General features: G+C 39.3%; 1 protein-coding gene across 1 annotated transcript; it reads left to right on the top strand.

Moving 5' to 3' along the window:
• Positions 1-7,826: 7,826 nt before the first annotated feature.
• Positions 7,827-22,836, top strand: LOC117256807 (myosin heavy chain, fast skeletal muscle). The gene is made up of 40 exons (XM_033626496.2): positions 7,827-7,902; positions 8,159-8,380; positions 10,805-10,948; positions 11,040-11,196; positions 11,299-11,326; positions 11,427-11,538; positions 11,632-11,724; positions 12,903-12,966; positions 13,078-13,176; positions 13,292-13,395; positions 13,883-14,021; positions 14,160-14,278; positions 14,538-14,687; positions 14,815-14,985; positions 15,091-15,397; positions 15,757-15,827; positions 16,040-16,127; positions 16,212-16,329; positions 16,413-16,536; positions 16,642-16,778; positions 16,953-17,208; positions 17,304-17,546; positions 17,636-17,812; positions 17,904-18,049; positions 18,283-18,373; positions 18,489-18,878; positions 19,012-19,138; positions 19,243-19,361; positions 19,466-19,662; positions 19,830-20,013; positions 20,104-20,269; positions 20,583-20,707; positions 20,800-21,108; positions 21,194-21,397; positions 21,486-21,611; positions 21,773-21,943; positions 22,037-22,141; positions 22,270-22,365; positions 22,455-22,586; positions 22,720-22,836. The coding sequence occupies exons 2-40, from the start codon at positions 8,171-8,173 to the stop codon at positions 22,738-22,740; spliced, it is 5,820 nt and encodes a 1,939-aa protein (XP_033482387.2). The 5' UTR covers positions 7,827-7,902; positions 8,159-8,170; the 3' UTR covers positions 22,741-22,836.
• Positions 22,837-24,375: the final 1,539 nt, after the last annotated feature.

Below are 24,375 nucleotides of genomic sequence, written 5' to 3'. Positions count from 1 at the left end.
CTAAGTTGGAAGGACTCAACCTGACGTTTCTGTAATCTCAAATAAACCTCATACAAGTTTTTCCTGTCTCATGTTAAGTACTAGTAAAAAGAACTGGATTACAAGTCAGAACTGAGATACCTTGCAGACTAAGTGGCCTCAGAACTTGGGCATGTTAAAATGGTTACTGTGCTGCTGTTAACGTAAACGCCAGGGCATACTCTACTGTGAACATGGAAAGATCTTTTAGAGCAGGTAAATAACAAATAACTAACCCAAGAAACATAAATTTATATAGATGATATAAGAAATATGAAACCAGTGCAGCTGCTCTGTGCCTAAATACTTCTCTACACTATCACATATTCGAGTATTTTACAATACAAGATGCTCTATTTTCTGAATTTGTTTATTTATAAACCTGCAGTTGCATCCACTGTATTAATTCTTAAAAAAGAAAAAACAGAGAGAGAGACAGAGAGAGAGAGAGAGAGAGAGAGAGCCAATAATCAACTACAAATATTTGCTGAAATGAAAACTGATTACCAGCTTGTTTACATGAGAGACCACCTGTCAATTTGGGGTAGACACTGTCTAGTGTTCAGGGTGGTCGAGAAATGTTTAAATTCCAAAGCAGCTAATGTTCCCTTGTGTGTGCTAAATAAGACATCTCTGTGCAGGTGTTACACAGTACACTAGGAATTTTGTTTGTGTGTGTGGGTATGTGGGTGTGTGCGTGTCTGTTTGTATGTGTGTGTTACTATTTACTCTTGTGTGAGAGGGAAAATTCATATTACTAATTGCAGAAAGGGAGTGAGGAAAAGAGAGACAAGAGTGATGATGTGCTGTTTTTCTTGAGTTGACTTGTGTTTATAACACTGAAAGTAGCAAGGTCAGGTAAGTGAAATACTTTTAATACATTGTCACGTGAGCCTTTGCAATTTTTGTTAACGGCACCTTTGAAATGTGAAAGTGCTTATCATGGTATTGCCTGAATTTAAATGTGTATTACTCATAATACTGAAGCACTTACCCGTAGAGTTTAAAAGTCTAATAACAGGCATGATTTTTTTCTGTTGATTGATGGATGATGCAAACATGTTATTCTAATATAGATTTTATTTGAGACATTAAAAATTGTATGAACATGTTTTGTATATATCATGATGGCTTTTTGTTGATATGTGATGCAGTGCTGGTATGGTGCATGCTGAAACTCCCACATCTGGCCTGAGAGTTAAATGCATTGGCATCAACTGAATTTTGAAAGCAGGAGGTGGTACTACCTCCAGCTCCACTCCTCTTTGAGCCGTTTGTATTATTTTTACATATTTATCTTCATTAGCTGCTTTTAAATATTTTATAGTCAAAAGGTGCTTGCTGAGTAATGACAATGCTCTAAATAAGTTTGTGAGTATGTAAGATTAGGGTAAGGCCTGGGTCATCTTTTGCTGAAAAAAAAAAAAAAAAGTTTGTTGGATGAAGCTGAAGGGGTGACGGGACTAATGCCGCATTCCCACTGCATGGTAAGGCACAGCTCTACCCAACTCAACTCACTTATTCATTGGTTTGCATTGGCAAAAGATGAGCTGAACTGATACAAGGAGTTGGAGTTAAAACACTGCAAACCACTGATTGGTCAGAGCAAATTATCACTTGCGCGACACGGGACATCCTGCACAAACCCGCCATTTTTAAATAGCCAAGCTAACATCAATAGAGAACATTTTTTCATCCCCCTGTCCCAGATTTTAAAAAAGTGGTAGCCCGCAAAACTAAGGTGTGCACTAGACACTCCTCTGCTTAGTTGCCGATGAAAGAATCCAGCAGGTTTCGCATAAAAGATAATGTCACAGCACTTTCATGCGGCGTCACTATGGCAATAAACTGAATCTGCCTACAGTGAGTGGGAACTATACGCAGCGGAAAAGAAAATAGAAAGAAGGACCTGTTACCAAACCGGTAACACTTTACTTGAAGGTATCTATATAAGAGTGACATGACACTGTCATAACTATGACATGACACTGTCATAAGCGTTTATGACTGCTGTCATTAAGTGTCATTCGGTTTTTGTAATGACAAGTTGACATTGTTTGGGTTGTCGTGAAAATGACAAGTTGACATTGATCAAAGTGACATTACCAGAAGTTGGCTTTGTCATGACAAGTTGACATTAAATTTGTTTGGGATGTCCTTATTATGAGAGGTGCATTTCTTGTTAATGTCAAAGTGTTACCACCAAACCTTAGTCGAGTTGAGCCGAACCATGTGGTGGAAATGCGTCATAAGTCTGAGTGATGTCATGACATTTCATGAAATCAGTCTGTCATCTTAGTGGATGACATGCTGATTGAAATGTCATGACATGTCATGACGTGTCATCTTAAATTGTAAATACACGGTATGCATTTGCATGCCAGCATGTATCATAAACTTTGTCTGTCTAGTTTGTTGACATGAGAATCAGGAATGCCCGGTAACCCCTGCAAATTTCCAGCTTGTTCTTCACAAATGAAGTCGTGAGTGCATGAGGTTGTCAGTTATTCACTCCTCATCAGTTCACTGGTAAGTGTGCTCAGAGCAAAAGATCTGCTCAAGTAACTGTTTATTTGTGAGCGGTGAATTTTGATAAACCTACAGATAACCACTTGGTTTTTTTTTTAATTTATCTTGAATTTTGGATCCCAAATATCAAATAAGTTAATTGAGCATCAAACCACGTTATAGTGCACATGTAATCATCGTCCAAGCTTTAGATTATTTAACACAGGACCTTTTATGTATAAGTCCGCCTGTCCAGACTATCAGCTACCAGATATCAGTTTTAATATATATTATTTTCTTAAATATTTTTAATAAAATGTAAGATTTCATCTTAATTATTCATAAATTCAAATGATAATAATAAATAATAGCCATATGTAATCAATTTAGTTAGTTGTCTCTTGTTAGCTAATCTTAAATATTATGTTTATGTTTAATGTTAATTTTCAGTTTTTCACAACTACATGTTAAGCAGTTATTTCTCTGTTTTTGAGCATTGCCTCATCTTGCATGTAATAACAGAGTCATTCATGTACTGGCATGTATGTAATTCTGGTCATTTTTGTCCCCTACAGATAAGTTGATCTCTATATGGGGATACGGACAAGACACTTGTTCTCTTCAGTTTGCATGTTGGCCCATTGCTGAATGAGCCTTCACATATTACTTTATTCCCAGGAAAAACTTTTTTCATCCAGGAAAACTTTTACATAAACTGACAATTAACATCATAACACGAGTCCTGCTGACTAATGCAAATAAAGGTTATTTGGATGGTTTATTGAGAATTGCTGGTATTATTTCCCTTATCATTGAATGCTTTCTACTTTGCCGTGGAAGTATATGTTCTTTTAAATAAATTACAGAAAAGTTCTCACACATTTTCATGGACAAAATTGAAAAGACTTTTCCATGACTTTCCGAGGGCCCATAATATAATGTTGTTCTTGCCCCCACTTTCCCTATGTTTTTCAGTTTCAGTATGTACCAGATTAAAACTTTATTCAACCATAATTTCATTTAGCTGGCATATGAAACGTACGTGATGGTAAACAAACATCTCACATCAACACATACATATATCGACAGCTACAGAAAATAAATCTGCCATTTTGTTACCTTACTTGGAAGGTTATCCATGGATGAGTACTGCAACAATTTCATTACACACAACAAAATTCCTTGACTTTTCCATAACTTTCAAGATTTTTTTTTTTTGCAAATTCCATGACTATTCCAGGCCTAGAGAGTGTGATTGTGAAATTCCATGCCTTTTCAGGATTTCCGTGATCATGAGAACTCTGTTTACAACAACTTTAGTGTTTTACCTTCAGCTATTGTTCAGATGTTTTTGTCTGGCATGGATCCATCTCACCCAGGTCTCCTTTCCTCTTCTTCTTCTTCCATCTCCTGTGTACGGCACATGAGGAATAACAAAGCAATGGGTTTGTTAGGTTTTTTTTATATAAAAGGTATTTTCTTAATTGGGAGCAAATCTAGTAAAAACAAGTACACAAGCTCACAATATACAGTAGGAGCTAAAAGGTTTACTGTGCATTTGAAATGGTTAATTTACCTTCTACTTAGCCAGTATAAAATTGTTAAAGGCAAACTCAACCTACCTGCACAAAATTTGGTTTACAAGAGGTATGACACAGTTGTACAATTTCTTCAGTGGCTCTGAAGGAGATGTCCAAAGTTTGAAAAACTAACTAACTAATTATGTCGTCGGGGTTATCCTAATTGGGGCTTGAGATTTTTAACAGATTTTTAACAGAAAACCTGCTTCTACTATCTATTCTCACTTATAGTTCCATATTGCTAGCTAACCTGAGCTAGCTAACGTTACAACTCAGGTGAGGAGAACGGCATTATTGTTTACACATCTCAAGCTGTCATGTCAAGCCTCTTGTTCATGAGTGGATGCACACCTCCCTCAGTCTGCGCAGTGATACACTTGAAGGGTGTAGTTTGGCAGAAAGAAAATAGTTCCTACATGAAACTGCTCACAAAGCGGTTTGCGGATTGTCTTGACTAACCAGGTCATGATTTCTGGAAAGAAACATTGCTATTGAGTTTTTCAAATGTATTTTTTAGCACTTTGAGCACCACAGGCCGAGTGCCATTTAGTTCCATTATATAGGAGAGAAGGCAGACATCTCTACGGCCGATATCTCCAACACTCGGCAGCTCACACCAAGACAATCTAGACTGATAAATAGCACTACAGGTACAAGGAAAAATATATTTTTTTGATTTTGGGGTGAAGTGTTCCTTTAAATTTCAGTTTACTATGATCTATGGCATTTCACTACATTTGAAATCACATAATGCAATAGTGAAGTAATAAACAATTAAAACCCGAGTCAGTTTATACAAGAAAACAATTAAAGGGATTTTAAGTTATCATCCATGTTTCTAAGTGAACAAATATTTCAACACACCTGCAGTGAAAAGAACAGGCAAAGGCATGAATAGTGAATGTATGTTCTAAAACCTCTTAACATGAACCAAAGTTTGTGATATCTACATCATGAACTTTGTCATACCATATTGTGAAAGGGTTCTGATGGACTGTTCGGGGTGTTTTTGTGCCATCTGTCCAACGTGTGGTGAGCAAGATTCAAAATTGTGACCCTGAATAGGAACAAAAACAGATCAACAACAGGTAAATTACTTTCTTTAAAAATTTACAATTTTTGTATCAATAATAACTTATGTTAAAATACACAAATCACTACTTAATGCACTTATGAGTTGAAGTGATGTTATGTGAAGGGACCAGATGATGATGATTGAGAAGCTGGTAACACAAGCAGCATATTTACAGCTTTGCAACTTGAGGCTTCCCTCTGGTGTTTATAAGATGCCAGTGACCCCCACCGCAAACATTAATACACACACATCCTTGTGACAGTGATGAGCACCACCAAGGAACTGATAGCACCCAAGCAACCGCTCTAAATGTGGTCATGAAAAAGCATTGTTACTGCACAAAGGTTTTCAATCAGCTTATAACAGTCATCATCTAGGTGACACAGAAAGAAACAATCACAGTGCATCTTGAAGAATTTCAGACATAATTTGCTCAGCCGAATGTTATCCTCGCACATGAAGCCAAAAGCTTCCAAAATATCACATATGACAAATAGATTCCACAGTCATCCCCCTCCACTCTCATCTCCTCACACCCTAATCCCAGGAGCTCTACTGCATGATGGAAAAGTAACCAGGGTCAAAATCCAACACTGAGACATCATATAAAACAACAAACCCTAAACCTTGCCACAAACAAAATGCTCTGACACTATTTACAATGACAGTCACTCATTCTTGGATGTATGTCCTGAGGCATGGATTACACCGAAGCAGTTTTAATGCTGGTTAAAACAGGAGGTCTTAAAAAGAAAAGAAAACATTCTTAGGATAGTCGAGGACCATGAGGCTATATGGTTGCATAGTTAGTGCGCTTGTCATGTGCATCATTGCTTAACAAACCAAACACATGGGTGTTGACAGTCTGAAATGTTTTACTTAACTGTTCTAAAACAACTGCGAGTGCATTTCCAAATAGTCTGATCGGCCGCCAAAAGTCAATCCAATTAATGAAGTTTAAATCGCGGGTACACCAACATCTAGCTTTATAAATTACATCATGACAATGCAGAATCATGTATATACACAATGCAAAAATATACTGAAAAATGTTTATACTTACAATGTTAACCATGGTTGCTACTGTAACTGTAAATGTATGTCCATGCGCTCTTTGTGGCCAGCTTGTAGACTGGAATGTTCATTAACACACACCTTGGTTTGTTATCCTGAGCGCAGTTGTTGCTGCCTGACAAATGAAGAAAGTGACAGACAGAGATCAAAGACCATAAAAACACAATAAGCCTCTTGAGCATTTGGCTTGAGCATCAAGACAAGCCTGATGCTATATTTGAGTTTTGCCCTAATAAGACAGAAGACTTCAGAGCAGGTATCATGTAACACGTTTGTTGAAGACAGAGGCTCATTATATCGTGTGGGTAACCACTTCAGAATTTCTTCTTCTTAATCACAGCTGTAAGTAGATACTTCTTCTGATGGAAACTAATGGCTGTCAACCCAGACTTTTGTGAGCCACACTGTTGGCAAAAACACAGACGAGTACTCTTTCCATCAATGACTGTCTCATCACATACTGCAGATTTTAATAAACAAAACAACTTAGAATTGAATGCCCAAAATATTACAGACCTTGATACACATAAAATGTCAGGGTGAGGTGATCTGTAAAGCATAAAGGAAGTGGAGCTGGAATTCATCACTCAGCTGCTCCACATTTAGGGACAGTCTCAGTCTCCCTTGTTTATCCCTTAAGAGCAAGAATAAGAGCAGCTGTTGGCACTGTTGTGAGCAGGCAATCCTTTCTCTTTCTTTAAAGCTCATTGGCACTCGTTTTATTTTTTAATCATTTCTGACTTGTAAGGACTCTGAAACATTATATCAGTGACTTTTTAAAGCTTCTCCAAAGCATTGCAAGGGGCTACTGTTGTGCCAGGGGGCATTAAAACGATGCATTAGTCACACCTTTGGACTGTCTGTAACCACTGAACTGACCTTGTGCAAACCTGAACCAACTTCACATCTGTACCTTATTTGTATAAAACGTAGTATCCACAAACAGAACCAACTTCACATCTGCATGCTACATTAGCAGCATTAATCAAACTCAAACTACAAAAAATGAATGATAGGATACATTTTAAAGTTTTGCTCCCATCCTCACAATTTATGACAACAGGTCTTACTAAAGCCAACAAAACAGCCTTACTGTTTGCCAATAATCACAGGAACTAAAAAATATCTATCAAATCTCAATTCCCAACACATTTTAAGGCTGGAAATGATCCCGCAAGGAATTCATACCATAAACTGTGTAATGTGACAGCTACTGCACAAGCATTACTCTGGGCGACATGACCATATACAGAAATACACACATGATAGGCTCCCACCAGACTGTATAAAAAGGAGCAGCAAACGTCCACAAGGGACAGGCACCCAGCAAAGGTAAGTTTCTTCTTGGCTCAGATGTATTTAGAGTCATTAAACTACTAGATATTATATTTATAATACTGATATGCATCATTTGAATCAGCTTAATAATGTGTTTAAAATGCATAAGATAAAAATGTATATGACTACAACTGTTTGTAAAGTGTTATTTATCTGTAATTTTCCTCACTTTATTTTAATAAAGATTAATAATACCTACGGTAAATTCTTAGAGTTAGCCTTTCTGAATTTTACATCTCAAACTTTCTTTTCAGAAGTCTGCATTTAAGTCTGCCAGAAACCCCTGAAACTCACCTGGTGTCATCCAAGGTAAATTAGGAGTCATCTTTATCCTGGACAATAACTCAAGATAAGATATGGGTTAATTACTGGGGCAAATGTACTACACATGTAAAGCTTGTCCCCTATGAACATCACAGTGTTGTCATGCTAGTTTCTGTATTCAACTAATCTTAAAGGTAAAGCATTAATTTGACGACAGTAATAATAGACATTGTAGAAGTATCTACTTGGGCACTCATCCACCTGCTTTAATGACTGACTATTGTTCTTTCCTCATGTGCAGTAAAGGGTCATCATGGCGAAAATTGACCCAGAGATGGAGTGTTTTGGCCCAGCGGCCATATTCCTCCGGAAGCCAGAACGAGAGAGAATTGAAGCTCAAAACATTCCCTTTGATGCTAAAACGGCATACTTTGTGGCTGAACCCACAGAGATGTACCTCAAGGGGAAACTCATTAAGAAAGAGGGCGGCAAAGCCACAGTGGAGACTCTTGTCGGAGGGAAGGTGAGAATGAAGCTCCTCAAACTAACATATTTAATACATGAAGCACAGACGCGACATGTCGCATAGGCAAAGTGGAGCTGGGGTTTTCTTACCTGCTCAAAGACTCCCTCTTTGCAGCATGTGGTTGCTGCCAGCTTCACTGTGTCTACTGGGTTTTACCAAGTGATCATGCAGTTGATCATGGAGGGTTTGGAAGCATATGGTATATTAACTGGTACTGAATTAATTACCAACAGGATGCATTGATTTGATGGATTTATTTTAATGTGACACACAGTGTTGCTCTGCTGCTTTGTATTGCCTCTGGTACTATGGGGTATTCACTTTTATCATTCTTAAACTGGTTTTACTTGTTTTTTTACACAGTATTATGTATTTTTTTTTCCTGTTGGAGGGCCACAAAGCCGCGCAAAGAGAAAAATAAATAGACCAGCTGCAAAAATTAAAGTTGAGCAGCTCGTGCCTGTGCAGCCAAACACAGCTTTCTTGGTCAATGTAGCAGCTTCAGTTGATTGTAATGGACATGCTTTGCTGCAAGCATGCTGTGATGATGTCCTATGTATATTGGCTGTAAAGAATTTTACACTGCTCAAAATGTTATGTACAGTTGCAATCAAAATTATTCAACCCCCATTGCATATTAGGCCTATTGGCAAAATATACAATTTCTCTGCTGTTTGCAATAAACAAATTACACAAGAACTGTTTAAGTAGTTCAATGAAACTAATATTACAAGGGTTTTAATCCAAATTCAACACAAAATGCTACTTTTAATGACCACTGCAGTCTCAAAATTATTCAACCCCTTCATGACAAGCATCTTCAGTACTTAGTAGAGCATCCTTTTGCTGTTATGACCTGCTGCAAACATGATGCATAGCCAGACACCAGCTTCAGACAGCGTTCCTGAGGAATCTTAGCCCATTCCTCATGGGCAATGGCCTCCAGTTCAGTAATATTCTTGGGTGTGTGTTTTGCAACCACATTCTTCAAATCCCACTAGAGATTTTCTATGGGGTTCAAGTCAGGCGACTGTGACGGCCACTCTGGAATCTTCCATTTCTTCTTCTGAAACCAAGCCTTGGTGGACTTTGAGGTATGCTTGGGATCACTGTCCTTTTGGAAGGTCCAATGACGCCCAAGCTTCAGCTTCCTCACAGACGGCACAACGTTTTTACCTAAGATTTCCTGATACTTGACTGAATCCATCGTGCCCTCCACACACTGCAGGTTTCCAGTGCCAGAGGCAGCAAAGCAGCCCCAGAGCATCACTGAGCCACCGCCATGCTTCACTGTAGGCAGGGTGTTCTTTTCAGCATATGCTTCATTATTCTTCCTCCAGACATACCGCTGTTCCATAGGCCCACAAAGTTCCAGTTTTGTTTCATCGCTCCACAGAATAGAATTCCAAAACTTCTGTGGCTTATTTATATGGTTTTGAGCATAACGGAGCCGACTTTTCTTGTGCTTTTGGGTCAGTAGTGGTGTACGTCTTGGAGTCCGGGCATGGAGCCCTTCAGTGTTTAGTATGTGCCTTATTGTACAAACTGAAAACTCAGTGCCTGCTGCCACCAAGTCTTGCTGCAGGTGTTTTGCAGTCACTCGAGGGTTTTTGAACACTTGCCTCCTCAGGAATCTGGTGGCAGCCACTGATAGTTTCCTCTTTCTGCCACGTCCAGGTAGTGTAGCCACTGTTCCTTTAACTTTGAACTTGCGAACTATGCTTCCAACTGTATCTCTAGGAACATTCAGAGCTTTTTCTATCTTTTTGTGTCCTTTTCCTTGTTTGTGCAAGGCAATGATTTCTTCTCTGAACTTTTTGGACAATTTTTTTGACTTAGCCATATTTCTAACATGCAATCAAACGTCACTCAACAAAACCCTAGCCAGTCCAGGTATTTATGTGTTCTATCTCAAGCACACCTGAACTAATGAAGCCCTTGATTAGTTGCACCAGGTGTGCTTGAAACAGGGGGTTGAATAATTTTGATTAGTTGCATCAGGTGTGCTTGAGACAGGGGGTTGAATAATTCTGAGACTGCAGTAGTGATTAAAAGTAGCATTTTGCATTGAATTTGGATAAAACCCATGGTAATATTAGTTTTATTAAACTATTTCAACTGTTCTTGTCTACTTTGTTTATTGCAAACAGCTAAAAAAATTTTGCCAATAAGCCTAATATGCAATGGGGGTTGAATAATTTTGATTGCAACTGTATAATCTGGACTGTTGTTGCATATGTTAGCTATTTAATGATTTAAAAGTAAAAATGAAAAATAACTACAAAAATTGGTTTGCAGAAAGACAGATTAATAATTTGTGATTAGCAACTAAGGTTTTAAAATCGGACGTTACATTAGACAATATATGACTGCTGGACAGTGGCTAATCTTATTTTTGTGCCTCTCCTGTCCCTGTAACAGTCTCTCACTGTGAAAGAGGATGAAATCTTCCCCATGAACCCTCCAAAGTTCGATAAGATTGAGGACATGGCCATGATGACCCACCTCAGTGAGCCTTCTGTGCTGTATAACCTCAAAGAGCGTTATGCAGCATGGATGATCTACGTGAGTTCTGTGGATGAGAGCAATAACTTTAAAAACATGTACAGGTATTTTAGAAAAAACACTCATTCTTTTATATTTCACACTGTTACAGACCTACTCAGGGCTGTTCTGCGTCACTGTGAACCCCTACAAGTGGCTCCCAGTGTATGACTCAGTGGTTGTACAAGGATACAGAGGCAAAAAGAGGATTGAGGCTCCACCCCACATCTTCTCCATCTCGGACAACGCCTATCAGTTCATGCTCCAAGGTATCAGTCAGTTTTTAAGCTACTGTGTGTCCAGAAATATAGCAGCTGTACTTTACGAGAAGTCAAATCCTAAATGTTGTACAACATTTTGATGTCTTGCAGATAGAGAAAACCAGTCGATCCTGATTACGTAAGTGACAGATTTTTATATTATCTACACTGTAAGTACTGGCAACAGTAGTTGTATCAGTCATTTCAAATAAATAATTATAAACACACCCCTTAACCAGTGGAGAATCTGGTGCAGGAAAGACTGTCAACACCAAACGTGTCATCCAGTACTTTGCGACAATCGCAGTGGCTGGAGGAAAGAAAGCTGAACCAGTACCTGGAAAGATGCAGGTAAGGAAAGTTGAACAATATTCATATGAAATATGATATAATGAGAAGTTGTCTTGAGTATTGTCCCATTGACAAAATGAATGTTATATCTAGGGGTCACTGGAAGACCAAATCATTGCAGCGAACCCACTGTTGGAAGCTTATGGTAATGCCAAGACTGTGAGGAATGACAACTCTTCACGTTTTGTAAGTTGTTTTAAAACTTTTGACTTGAAATTGCATGTTATCTTTTTAACAACAATCACTGATCTAGACATTAACTTAAAGGGCCAGTGTGTAATATTTGGCATGGTTTATTGTCAAATCTGAATCTGAATATTCTACCCATTAATATGTTTATATAAGTGTATAATCGCTATAAAATAAAATCTGTTTGGTTTTCGTAGCCTTATAATTATGCCTTTATATATATATAGCAAGGGCCTTGCTTTAGAGAGGTCGCCATCTTGCGCCGCCATGTATGTATGGCAGCCCGAGCGGACAATCCAGCCAGCCAGAGAACGCGTTTCACGTCTATAAATAAACCAACAAAGAAGACAGCGGAAGGAAGGAAGAAGGAGGAGGAAACAGCAGAATGTTAGTAGTTCGCAATAGAGAGTAGTGAAAAGTTTTTTTAGTTATAAAGTTTGTGATTGGACCACACTTACCACGCAACAGGAGAGAATGAACCCAAACTGTCATCTGTGAGGAAAAGAAGATGAGGGAAAGAAGAGGGGCAAAGAAAACGGGACAAGCGGTTGCAGAGAATAAACATCGGTGATGTTTTTCAGCAATGGCGGGGGTTCATGAAGGACAAAGGGCTTCAATCCGACACTGAAGTGGCATGTTTTCTGCTGGACAGGTAAACTACTAAAATAAATGCTACTATTTGTCAGCACGTAGTATAATAGCGTTACGTGTCGGACTCGACAAGTAGGGAGTGAGGAGGAGAGTTCATAACGTTACATCATCTCCAGTTAGAGCAATTACTGTAAAACACTTGCGAAAATTTTAGTCTTATGTCAAAGGCATAATAGACAATAGGATAGCAGTAACGTTACTCCTGTGTACCCTGCTGATTGGATTCAGTACAGCTGCAGCCTATTTCAAATCACCTGTGCTGTGGACTGTGTAACAAACCTGATGAAGCCATGGGCGAAACGCGTTGTTTTGTAGACTGATTAATAAAATAAGAGGCAATTCAGCCCTGTGTGTGCGGTGAATCCACTTTTGTTATCCTCGGAGGCCACCGTAACTTTGCCGACGGGAGAGGTGAGCACAGGCAAGCGAGTGAGTGCTGCAATCTAGAATCTAAACGCTAAATGTCACTGTTTTCAACCCATTTTACACACTGGCCCTTTAAATGTTACTCTGTTTTTGTACAGGGTAAATTCATCAGAATTCACTTTGGGACAACTGGAAAGCTGGCTTCAGCTGATATTGAAACATGTAAGATTTTTTTGTGGAACTTTCATTAACTGTTTTAAAACAAGGCCAACTTCTACAGCTTTGCTGCACAGGAGATTTCCCCTAACCTTTCCACAACATCAATCCAAACAGATCTGCTGGAGAAGTCTCGTGTGACGTTCCAGCTGTCTGCTGAGAGGAGCTACCACATCTTCTATCAGCTCACAACAGGCCACAAACCTGAGCTGATAGGTGAGACATTCGTAAACAATGCTGTCAGTTATTTTACAGCAAGTATACAACAACAGCTTATCACAGATATATATGTATATATTCTGTAATATTTACGCTTTTTCCCTTTCTTTAGAGGCTCTCCTGATCACCAAAAATCCATATGACTATCCCATGATCAGTCAGGGTGAAATCACTGTCAAGAGCATTGATGACGTTGAAGAATTCATCGCCACTGATGTACGGACAATTTCACTTTGCTAGCTTTGCTTTATTTTTATTTTGGACATTAAGTTCCCCATTTATTATATCTCTGCAATACATTTATCATTTTGACTAAACTCTATGGTTATATTTGGGGCAGTAATATATGGTAATGTTGTACTGGATAGTTTATATGAAGGAGTTGTTTCCAATGGGCTGAAGCCAGTCCCAGCTGACACTGAGTGAGAGGCAGAGTACACCCTAGACAGGTCACCAGTCTATCATAGGGCTGAGACATAGAGACAGACAACTATTCATGCTAATGCTAAAATAATTCTAAAATGTAGGAGATAAAATAGAACTAATAATTTCACACCATTTTTATTTGATCAAAATCGTGCTGCTTTGTGCTGTAAAGCAAAGTAAGCTGTATTATATTAGGGTAACAGATGTTAAACATTTGGAGAGGCAGGGCAACAGCTGAATACTAATTTGTGTTTTTTAAACTGACTTTATTTCACAGACTGCTATCGACATCCTGGGCTTCACTGCAGAAGAGAAGGCAAGCATGTACAAGCTGACTGGAGCAGTGATGCATCACGGGAACATGAAGTTCAAGCAGAAGCAGCGTGAAGAGCAGGCTGAGCCTGATGGCACTGAGGGTATGAAACCCAATCACCATGAGCTACATGACGTAGTCAAGTTTTTCCTTTTGACAAATAACTTGTAATTTAGAAGAATGTTCATGAAGTTGTCCTAGACGTAAGGTTTATAGACTACTACTTGTGTTTCTCTTTTAGTGGCAGATAAAATCGCCTACCTCATGGGTCTGAACTCCGCCGATCTGCTAAAAGCACTATGCTACCCCAGAGTGAAGGTTGGGAATGAGTATGTGACCAAAGGTCAAACTGTCCCTCAGGTATGGGATGTCAACAAGAACATACATCCTAAAACAATACAAAACACAACATCCAAAAGAATGTCTTCCATTTTCACATTTTAACATATATTATTAATAATATATTTCTGGCTTAAGACTCATAATGCAAGCATGGCTAACAAGTTCTTTGGATCATAGTTTTGTATGCTTTCTTAACTCTTTAACCCTCAAAATGTTGAGTCACTTTTGTTCATATTTACCACATGCTCAATATTGTGTTGTTCATTTGTAAAATCAGGTAAACAACGCTGTCATGGCCCTCTCCAAGTCTGTCTATGAGAAAATGTTCCTGTGGATGGTCATCAGAATTAATGAAATGTTGGATACCAAGCAGCCCAGAAGTTATTTCATCGGTGTCCTGGATATTGCTGGGTTTGAAATTTTTGATGTAAGTATGCCTGGCTTATACTACATGATCTTATGCAGCTTCATTTGAGGCTCGGAGTACAAGTATTTTCATTTGTAGTTAATGTTACTTAAGGCCCCTGCTGACTTTGACATCATAATTTCTTTAGTTCAACAGCTTGGAGCAGCTGTGCATCAACTTCACCAATGAAAAACTGCAACAGTTTTTCAACCACCACATGTTTGTCCTGGAGCAAGAGGAGTACAAGAAAGAGGGAATTGAATGGGAGTTCATTGATTTTGGTATGGACTTGGCTGCCTGTATTGAGCTGATTGAGAAGGTACTACAAGAGACATTTGTTACAGTGATGAAAAAAATAATGGTCCTCACTATTAAAGGGCTGTACATAAATGTACTTTTTTCTCATTTGTGTTATCGGTAACAGCCAATGGGCATCTTCTCCATCCTTGAAGAGGAGTGCATGTTCCCCAAGGCTACAGACATGACCTTCAAGAACAAAATGTATGACCAGCATCTTGGAAAAAGTGCTCCCTTCCAGAAACCCAAACCTGCCAAAGGCAAAGCTGAGGCCCATTTCTCTCTGGTGCACTATGCCGGCACTGTTGACTACAATGTCAATGGCTGGCTGGATAAGAACAAAGACCCTCTGAATGACTCAGCTGTTCAGCTCTACCAGAAGTCTTCCACCAAACTGTTGGCTCACCTCTATGCTTCACATGCCTCAACAGAAGGTAATGATTAGATTTTAAAGAAGTTGGAGCCATTTTCTTTTGTTTTTATTACATCTTAAAATAAGCTGGTTAGTTGTAGATTAGTATAAGACTGCAGTTCAAATAAAAATGGATTACATGGGGCGTCGGTGGCTTAGTGGTAGAGCAGGCGCCCCATGTACCAGGCTGTTGCCACAGCGGCCTGGGTTCGACTCCAGCCTGTGGCCCTTTGCTGCATGTCACTCCCTCTCTCTCTCCCCCTTTCACACTTGTCTGTCCTATACATTAAAGGCTAAAATGCCCCAAAACATAGCTTTAAATCAAAAAAATGGATTACATTTGTTCAAGTTAGTAATTCATATTTAATCTTCATTGCACAGCTGAGGGTGGTGGCAAGAAAGGTGGCAAGAAGAAGGGTGGGTCTTTTCAGACCGTATCCGCTCTGTTCAGGGTAAGTATCACAAATTTCTGCCTCATGACGTCTAATTGTAAAGCAAGGAATCTCGGTCCACCCATCTATCCGACTGTCACTCTGTCTGCCTGTCTGTCTTTTACATGTCTTGAGAACTGTTCATCTGACCTACTACACACATGGTGGGTGTATTGCTGGGGACCCATTGTCATTATCCATTATGTAACAATTTAAATTCTTCCATATTTCAGGAGAATTTGGGCAAGTTGATGACGAACTTAAGGAGCACTCACCCTCATTTTGTACGTTGTTTGATTCCAAATGAATCAAAGACTCCTGGTAAGCGTAACATCAGTATTCGTATATGCATTTACACACTTCTATAATTATGCAACACAAGACTGACCTTTATATGTCTTTAAGGTCTCATGGAGAACTTCCTGGTCATCCACCAGCTGAGGTGTAACGGTGTGCTGGAAGGTATCAGGATCTGCAGGAAAGGTTTCCCCAGCAGAATCCTCTACGGTGACTTCAAGCAGAGGTAATTACTGAATTACAAAAAATTTACAATTTCAACAATATTGTGATCTACTATTCATTGTTAATCTATTTCCCTCCAATCAGATACAAGGTTCTGAATGCCAGCGTCATTCCTGAGGGACAATTCATCGACAACAAAAAGGCCTCAGAGAAACTCTTGGGCTCTATTGACATTGATCAAACCCAGTACAAATTTGGACACACAAAGGTAATCCATTTGTCTGTTATGGGTGTGTTTTAAAGCAAAAACAACTGCTAACCGTGATACTTCAAGTGAGCGGAAAAACTCATGAAAAACTTCACTTTGTTTTAGGTGTTCTTCAAAGCCGGTCTGCTGGGAACTCTGGAGGAGATGAGAGATGAGAAACTGGCTGAGCTGGTCACAATGACTCAGGCTCTCTGCAGAGGTTTCCTCATGAGGAGAGAGTTTGTCAAGATGATGGAGCGCAGGTACTGTACACAGTGACCTTCACTCATCAAAAAGGCAACTGCACATTTTTTGATGACGACTTGACTGTAATGATCCAGCAAAATATTAACATTGAAAACCCAATCTGTATTTTGTATCAATACAGATTTAAGAATCTAAAGTAATCTTTTTATTTTGATACCTGTTTTCTTCAGGGAGGCAATTTATTCCATCCAGTACAACATCCGCTCATTCATGAATGTCAAAACCTGGCCATGGATGAAGCTGTACTTTAAGATTAAGCCCCTGCTGAAGAGTGCAGAGACAGAAAAAGAGATGGCACAAATGAAAGAGGACTTTGAAAAGATGAAAGAGGAACTTGCGAAGGTTTCAGCTAAGAAGAAGGAACTGGAGGAGAAGATGGTGTCTCTGCTGCAGGAGAAGAATGACTTGCAGCTACAAGTTCAGTCTGTAAGTTAAAAAGAAAGAAGGGATTACTTTTCCAGAGATCCTGGTTTTTAAAGTTCAGTAATGATCATTTTGATTTTATGTCATATCAAATCTAGGAAGCTGAAAACCTCAGTGATGCAGAAGAAAGGTGTGAGGGGCTCATTAAAGCAAAAATCCAGCTTGAGGCCAAAGTCAAAGAGACGTCCGAGAGACTGGAAGATGAGGAGGAAATGAATGCTGAGTTGACTGCAAAGAAGAGGAAGCTGGAGGATGAGTGCTCTGAGCTGAAGAAAGACATTGATGACTTGGAGCTCACCCTGGCTAAAGTGGAAAAGGAGAAACATGCCACTGAGAACAAGGTTTGTACATCTTCCATTAAGCCTTAAAATCTGTTCTTTTCAGAATCCTAAAACCCTTAAAATTAATTTTCACAATATTGTGAATGCAGGTTAAAAACCTGATTGAGGAAATGGCATCTCAAGATGAGACCATTGCCAAGCTGACCAAAGAGAAGAAAGCCCTCCAAGAGGCCCATCAGCAGACCCTCGATGATCTGCAGGCAGAGGAAGACAAAGTCAACTCTCTGACGAAGTCCAAGACCAAACTAGAGCAGCAAGTGGACGATGTATGTATATAATAGCAAAAAGTGATTTCAGTCGTATTAAAAATGAAAAATATTTTTTTTTTAAAACAATTACTCATCTTGACTAAAACAGCTTGAGGGTTCCCTGGAGCAAGAAAAGAAGCTTCGTATGGACCTTGAGCGAGCCAAAAGAAAGCTTGAAGGGGATCTTAAACTGGCCCATGAAACCGTGATGGATCTGGAGAATGACAAGCAACAGTCTGAGGAGAAATTAAAGAAGTGAGTGTCATTTAGTTCTTCAGTTTAGACAATGCATTCATATCTCAACTAACTGTATTTTGAAGCAAGCAGTAGCCAGAATAAAATGCTACTTTAGGCGGAGAGCATACTATTTTGACAAAGTTGTATACAAACCTGCAGTAGAAATAGGTACCCCTGTTTAAATGATGTTCAGCAAAGTTTAGGTGACCACATCACTGTTGTAATGTTTATGAATTTTTGTCCCCACACAGGAAGGACTTTGAAACAAGCCAACTTCTTGGCAAGATTGAGGATGAGCAATCTCTTTGTGCTCAGCTTCAGAAAAAGATCAAAGAGCTTCAGGTTGGTATAGTATGTTAATAGTATCCAACAATGATTGTAATCCGCTCAGATGTTTCAAAATTTAGATTGTGGCTATGTTTATAGGTTTTTGTTTTCTTCAAAATGTAAATATTAGGCTCGTATTGAGGAGCTGGAGGAAGAGATTGAGGCTGAGCGAGCTGCTCGGGCCAAGGTGGAGAAGCAGAGGGCTGACCTCTCCAGGGAACTTGAGGAGATCAGCGAGAGGCTTGAGGAAGCTGGTGGAGCGACGTCTGTTCAGATTGAGATGAACAAAAAACGTGAGGCCGAGTTTCAGAAGCTGCGTCGTGATCTCGAAGAGTCCACCCTGCAGCACGAGGCAACTGCTGCAGCTCTCCGCAAGAAGCAAGCTGACAGTGTGGCAGAGCTGGGAGAACAGATTGATAACCTCCAGAGAGTCAAACAGAAGCTGGAGAAAGAGAAAAGCGAATACAAGATGGAGATCGATGACCTCACAAGCAATATGGAGTCTGTCTCAAAATCAAAGGTAAAGTAAAAAAGATTTCAATCGTAACTGAGTCAATAAAATCTACTCTGCTACAACTCTGCCTTTATTTGGCTCTCAGTGAATTCCACTACACTGCATTTCTTTAGATCAAAACAACTTTTGCTCATTTCAGACCAATTTGGAGAAAATGTGTCGTACTCTTGAGGATCAACTGAGTGAGATGAAGACCAAAAATGACGAACATGTGCGGCAGCTGAATGACATTGGGGTACAAAGAGCCAGACTGCTAACAGAGAATGGTAAGAAAACTTTATTTTGTATTTATTTTTCTGATTATAATCTTATATTTCCAAAACAATGCCCATACTTGCATTTGTACTTCTAAATCTCTGTCTCTCTTCAGGTGAATTCAGTCGCCAGCTGGAGGAGAAAGAAGCCCTGATTTCTCAGCTGACAAGAAGCAAGGTGGCTTATACTCAGCAGATTGAAGAGCTCAAGAGGCACATTGAAGAGGAAGTTAAAGTAAATCCTTACAGAAATGCACTCTTATATAAGTTAAACAGCTCAGTTCAAAGCTTGAAATTGCTGAGACACATTTAAAAACTATGTCTCTTTTTCTTTGTAAGGCCAAGAACGCCCTGGCTCACGCTGTTCAGTCAGCTCGTCATGACTGCGACCTGCTCAGAGAGCAGTATGAGGAGGAGCAGGAGGCCAAATCTGAGCTGCAGCGTGGCATGTCCAAGGCTAACAGCGAGGTGGCTCAGTGGAGAGCCAAATACGAGACTGATGCCATTCAGCGCACTGAGGAACTGGAGGAGGCCAAGTAAGTCATTTAAACTTCATATAAACACAATCAATGACAAATCTAAGCTCTTCTGCAGTGCTGAACACACTTTACATTGGTTGTTTGGGAGGGATGCACTCACATTAGAGCTTTAGTCTGTTATCACATGCATCGATTCCCTAACTCATCATGACCTATTTTTGCAGGAAAAAGCTTGCCCAGCGTCTTCAGGATGCAGAGGAATCCATCGAGGCTGTGAATGCAAAATGTGCCTCTCTGGAAAAGACCAAACAAAGACTGCATGGTGAAGTGGAGGACATGATGATTGATGTGGAGAGAGCTAATGCTCTGGCTGCTAACCTCGACAAGAAACAAAGGAACTTTGATAAGGTCCTATTTTATATTCATGCCTTGTGTGCTGACATGAAGACTGTAAAATTGTGAATCACTGTAACACATGGGTCCCTTTTATATTTGTAGGTTCTTGCAGAGTGGAAGCAGAAGTTTGAGGAAAGCCAGGCAGAGCTGGAGGGAGCTCAAAAAGAGTCTCGTTCTCTAAGCACTGAAATGTTCAAGCTGAAAAATTCATATGAGGAAACTCTGGACCACTTGGAGACCCTGAAGAGAGAGAACAAGAACCTGCAACGTATGAAAACTTATAAAAAAACAACTGACAGCGGTTTGATTGTGCAGAATTTTGCAGATTCTATAAATTAAGTTTTGTCATAGCGTTGAATGAAGAGACATGATTGGAAGAGTGCGCCTCCCAGTGGGCAAACACATTTAATGTGCAAGATCTATGGTTTCAAACTAACATCAAATGTAATACAGTGCTGAATTTATTTATTTTCTATGAATGTACAACTACACAGTACATTAAATCTAAATGTCAGCCAAAAAGATAAAAGTAATTCAGCTCTCACTTACTTAAAGAACCGTTTCAACCTTTTATGTTACAGAGGAGATCTCTGATCTAACTGAGCAAATTGGTGAAAGTGGAAAAACCATTCATGAACTGGAGAAAGGGAAAAAGACTGTCGAGGCAGAGAAGACCGAACTCCAGACATCACTTGAAGAGGCAGAGGTACTGTCTGACAAAATAAATGTATCTCATTAAACACTTTTTTTTTTAAAATAATGCTGGGGTTGCACAATATTTCTTTTTTTTTTCTCAAGGCTACCCTGGAGCATGAGGAATCCAAGATTCTCCGTATCCAGCTGGAGCTCACGCAGGTCAAGGGTGAAATTGACAGAAAACTTGCAGAGAAGGATGAAGAGATTGAGCAGATCAAGAGGAACAGCCAGAGAGTTATTGAGTCCATGCAGACTACTTTGGATGCTGAAGTCAGGAGCAGGAATGATGCCCTGAGAATCAAGAAGAAGATGGAGGGAGACCTCAATGAGATGGAGATTCAGCTGAGTCATGCCAACCGCCAGGCAGCTGAAGCCCAGAAACAACTGAGAAACGTGCAGGGACAGCTTAAGGTATGGTGGTTTTTATTCAACAAAACTTAAAGTAAAGTTTTCTTTATTCAGACTGTATTGCAAACATTTTTTATTATTAATTTAGGATGCACAACTGCACCTTGATGAAGCCATAAGAGGTCAGGAGGAAATGAGGGAACAGGTTGCCATGGTGGAGCGCAGGAACAACCTGATGCTGGCTGAGATCGAGGAGCTGAGAGCTGCACTGGAGCAGACGGAGAGAAGCCGCAAAGTGGCTGAACAGGAGCTGATTGATGCCAGTGAGCGTGTGGGACTGCTGCACTCTCAGGTGAATAAAGATTCAAATAATAACATGTAAAAATATCTGACAACTGGAAAGTAAGAATGTAATCCAATCCAAGCTATTATTTGTTTAGAATACCAGCCTCATCAACACCAAGAAGAAGCTGGAGGCTGATCTCATTCAGATCCAAGGTGAAGTGGAAGATTCTGTGCAGGAAGCAAGAAATGCTGAAGAGAAGGCCAAGAAGGCCATCACTGATGTGAGTCATCCTTATGCATTTATATGTCACTAAAACCAAAGTATACGGCATAATATATCAGTGCATAATATTGCGTGTTTCTCCACTGTATCTAGTATTATAGCAGTTAAGACATAAGACTGCAGTGGACTTACAATCAATAAAATTCACCAACATTTCAGGCGGCCATGATGGCAGAGGAGCTGAAGAAGGAGCAGGACACCAGCGCTCATTTGGAGAGGATGAAGAAGAACCTGGAGGTGACGGTGAAGGACCTGCAGCACCGCCTTGATGAAGCTGAGAATCTGGCCATGAAGGGCGGCAAGAAGCAGCTCCAGAAACTGGAGGCTAGGGTAAGTGCCATGAGGGCCAACCTATTCATAATTACTGTAAGCCATGACAACGTTTTACTTATAAAATCACTGCAATCTGATTCATCCTCCAAGGTTAGGGAATTGGAAGCTGAAGTTGATGCTGAGCAGAGGCGGGGTGCTGAAGCTATCAAGGGAGTGCGAAAATATGAGAGGAAAGTAAAGGAGCTCACCTATCAGGTAAATTGATATCTTAATAATAATAAAACTTTAACTGCAGCAAATGCTTCTGGTCATAGTTCTCTATGGTTATAAAGACTAGTATTTAGCCTGTATTACAGTGTTCTATCATTCCTGATTTACAACAGTTTGAGGAGGACAAGAAGAACATCGCCAGACTTCAGGATCTGGTGGACAAGCTGCAGCTGAAAGTGAAATCCTACAAGAGGCAGGCTGAGGAGGCGGTGAGTGCACCTAATTATTCATAACGGCACACATTAAGAACATGTCACTCAGTCAACAGTAATTGACTTCACTGTGGCTTACTATACAGGAGGAGCAGGCCAACACTCACCTGTCCAGGTGCAGGAGGGTGCAGCATGAGATGGAGGAAGCTCAGGAGCGTGCTGACATCGCTGAATCTCAGGTCAACAAGCTGAGGGCTAAAAGCCGTGAAATCGTCAGGGTATGTTCCTTTTTATTTCTCAGAGTCATTAGTAAATTATAATGACATTCATATTAGGAATTTCTGTATTTTTACATCAATACAACGTTTTTAATCACTAACTTCTTCCTGTCTCTTTTGTATTGATTCAAAGGGAAAGGATGCCGAAGAATGAGCATCAGTTTTGACAAGACACAGTACAAGAAATCATACAATATGATCTTTTTGTATAATGTGTTGCATTTGTAACAATAAATAAATCTTCAAGCAACTGAGTGCCTTTGTTGTGTCATTATTCTGTCTGTTTAACTTCACTCTTAATTTAAAGGGTTTATAGAGTTAATTATACACACACATTACAAGCAGAAAGTTCAAATGTTAGGTTGTATACTTTTCAAGTATACAGAAAATTGACAAAACTTTTTACACAATTAAGGCAGTGTCTTAGCTGTATGGATTTATCTAAAACTCTGGATTATCTAGATGTACTTTATAATGTAATCCCACACAAAAAAACCTACTTTGCTCCATTATTTCAACAATGTCATGCTGAGTCTCAGATCAAAAAGGGTAAAAAATTGTCAAGGTAAAAACATAGCTATCTAAGATTACTCAAGTTTGTAGAATTGCTCATTTTTAAATTTGGATTTAACTCTGCAGTTTGTTTTAAATTTCCATTATCTGGCCAAACATGTAACATGTTATTGTCCTGTCATTTCAGACAAAGCACACAGAGGAATGAGAAAGACTACAAGGTTGTACAGTGGCAAGGAGCCATACAATATAATCCTCTTATCTCTTGTTCACTTTAGCATGTTAAGCATGCTGTGAAAACCAAAAGTCAATAAAAGGTAGTCTGTTGCATCTTTTTTTAAGTCTGTCTTTTCATTTTTTAATAACTGATTCAATTATTGTTGCATGCTGAATGTTTTCACGCCTTTAGGGGCTCACACTATGGATCATTATGTGATTTAGACCAAATAGATACAAAAGTAAGTTATCAAATCAAATATAGGCAATCAATATAATTCACAGCACAGTGAACACACAGTCAATATACAACACATGACCTATCAGAGCTGCAGCATGGCCCCTAATTGATTTAACGCATATTGAACATACAGCGCTCAAAAAAAAAAAAGTAAAAGAAACATTTAAAATATTAAAATGTTCTTACAATTTATGTCCTCAAGTTCAATTTTTCTTCCCTATAAATCATTATAACTCTATAAATCAATTTATCCTGAATTAAAAATGTGAACTTTATAACAATTTAATGTACAAGTGTCTCTTCTTTTAAACATAACCTAAATAACATCTTGAGCTGACTGAACAAAATGTCTTGTATTGTCCAGTGGATTTTGACACAAGGATATGTTTAGTGTCCCAAACTGCTAAGTACAGGTAAGTTAATATCCAGTCACCGCCCCACATTGTCTCAATTTTCTGTTAACGTTAAAAACACGGTACTTTTACTTACCACTTTGAAAACTATCAGCCTTTACAGTGTGGCAGCTAAGGCCATCTTAGATTTATGGTGAACGAGAATATCAGGTACAGTGAGCGGTAACGTACATGCACTGTACCTGTAGTGTATTAGCGATGGTGGCTTTAATGACTGACTTGGCCCCCTAACGGTTCTGCCGTTAGCTACTAAAAGTAACTTTAATCTCCACCTAAAAGATTAATAATTTAATGGTAAATTCAAACACCTTATATTTGACAACAGTATGGTTGAGCCCAACAAAGATGGCAACCGGAACATAACATAACATGTGGCACGTCAGATACTACAGCAGTAACACTGAAT

The sequence above is a fragment of the Epinephelus lanceolatus genome, chromosome 1 (assembly GCF_041903045.1).
Source record: "Epinephelus lanceolatus isolate andai-2023 chromosome 1, ASM4190304v1, whole genome shotgun sequence".
Classification (NCBI taxonomy): domain Eukaryota; kingdom Metazoa; phylum Chordata; class Actinopteri; order Perciformes; family Serranidae; genus Epinephelus; species Epinephelus lanceolatus.
This window is presented reverse-complemented; position numbering and strand designations above follow the sequence as displayed.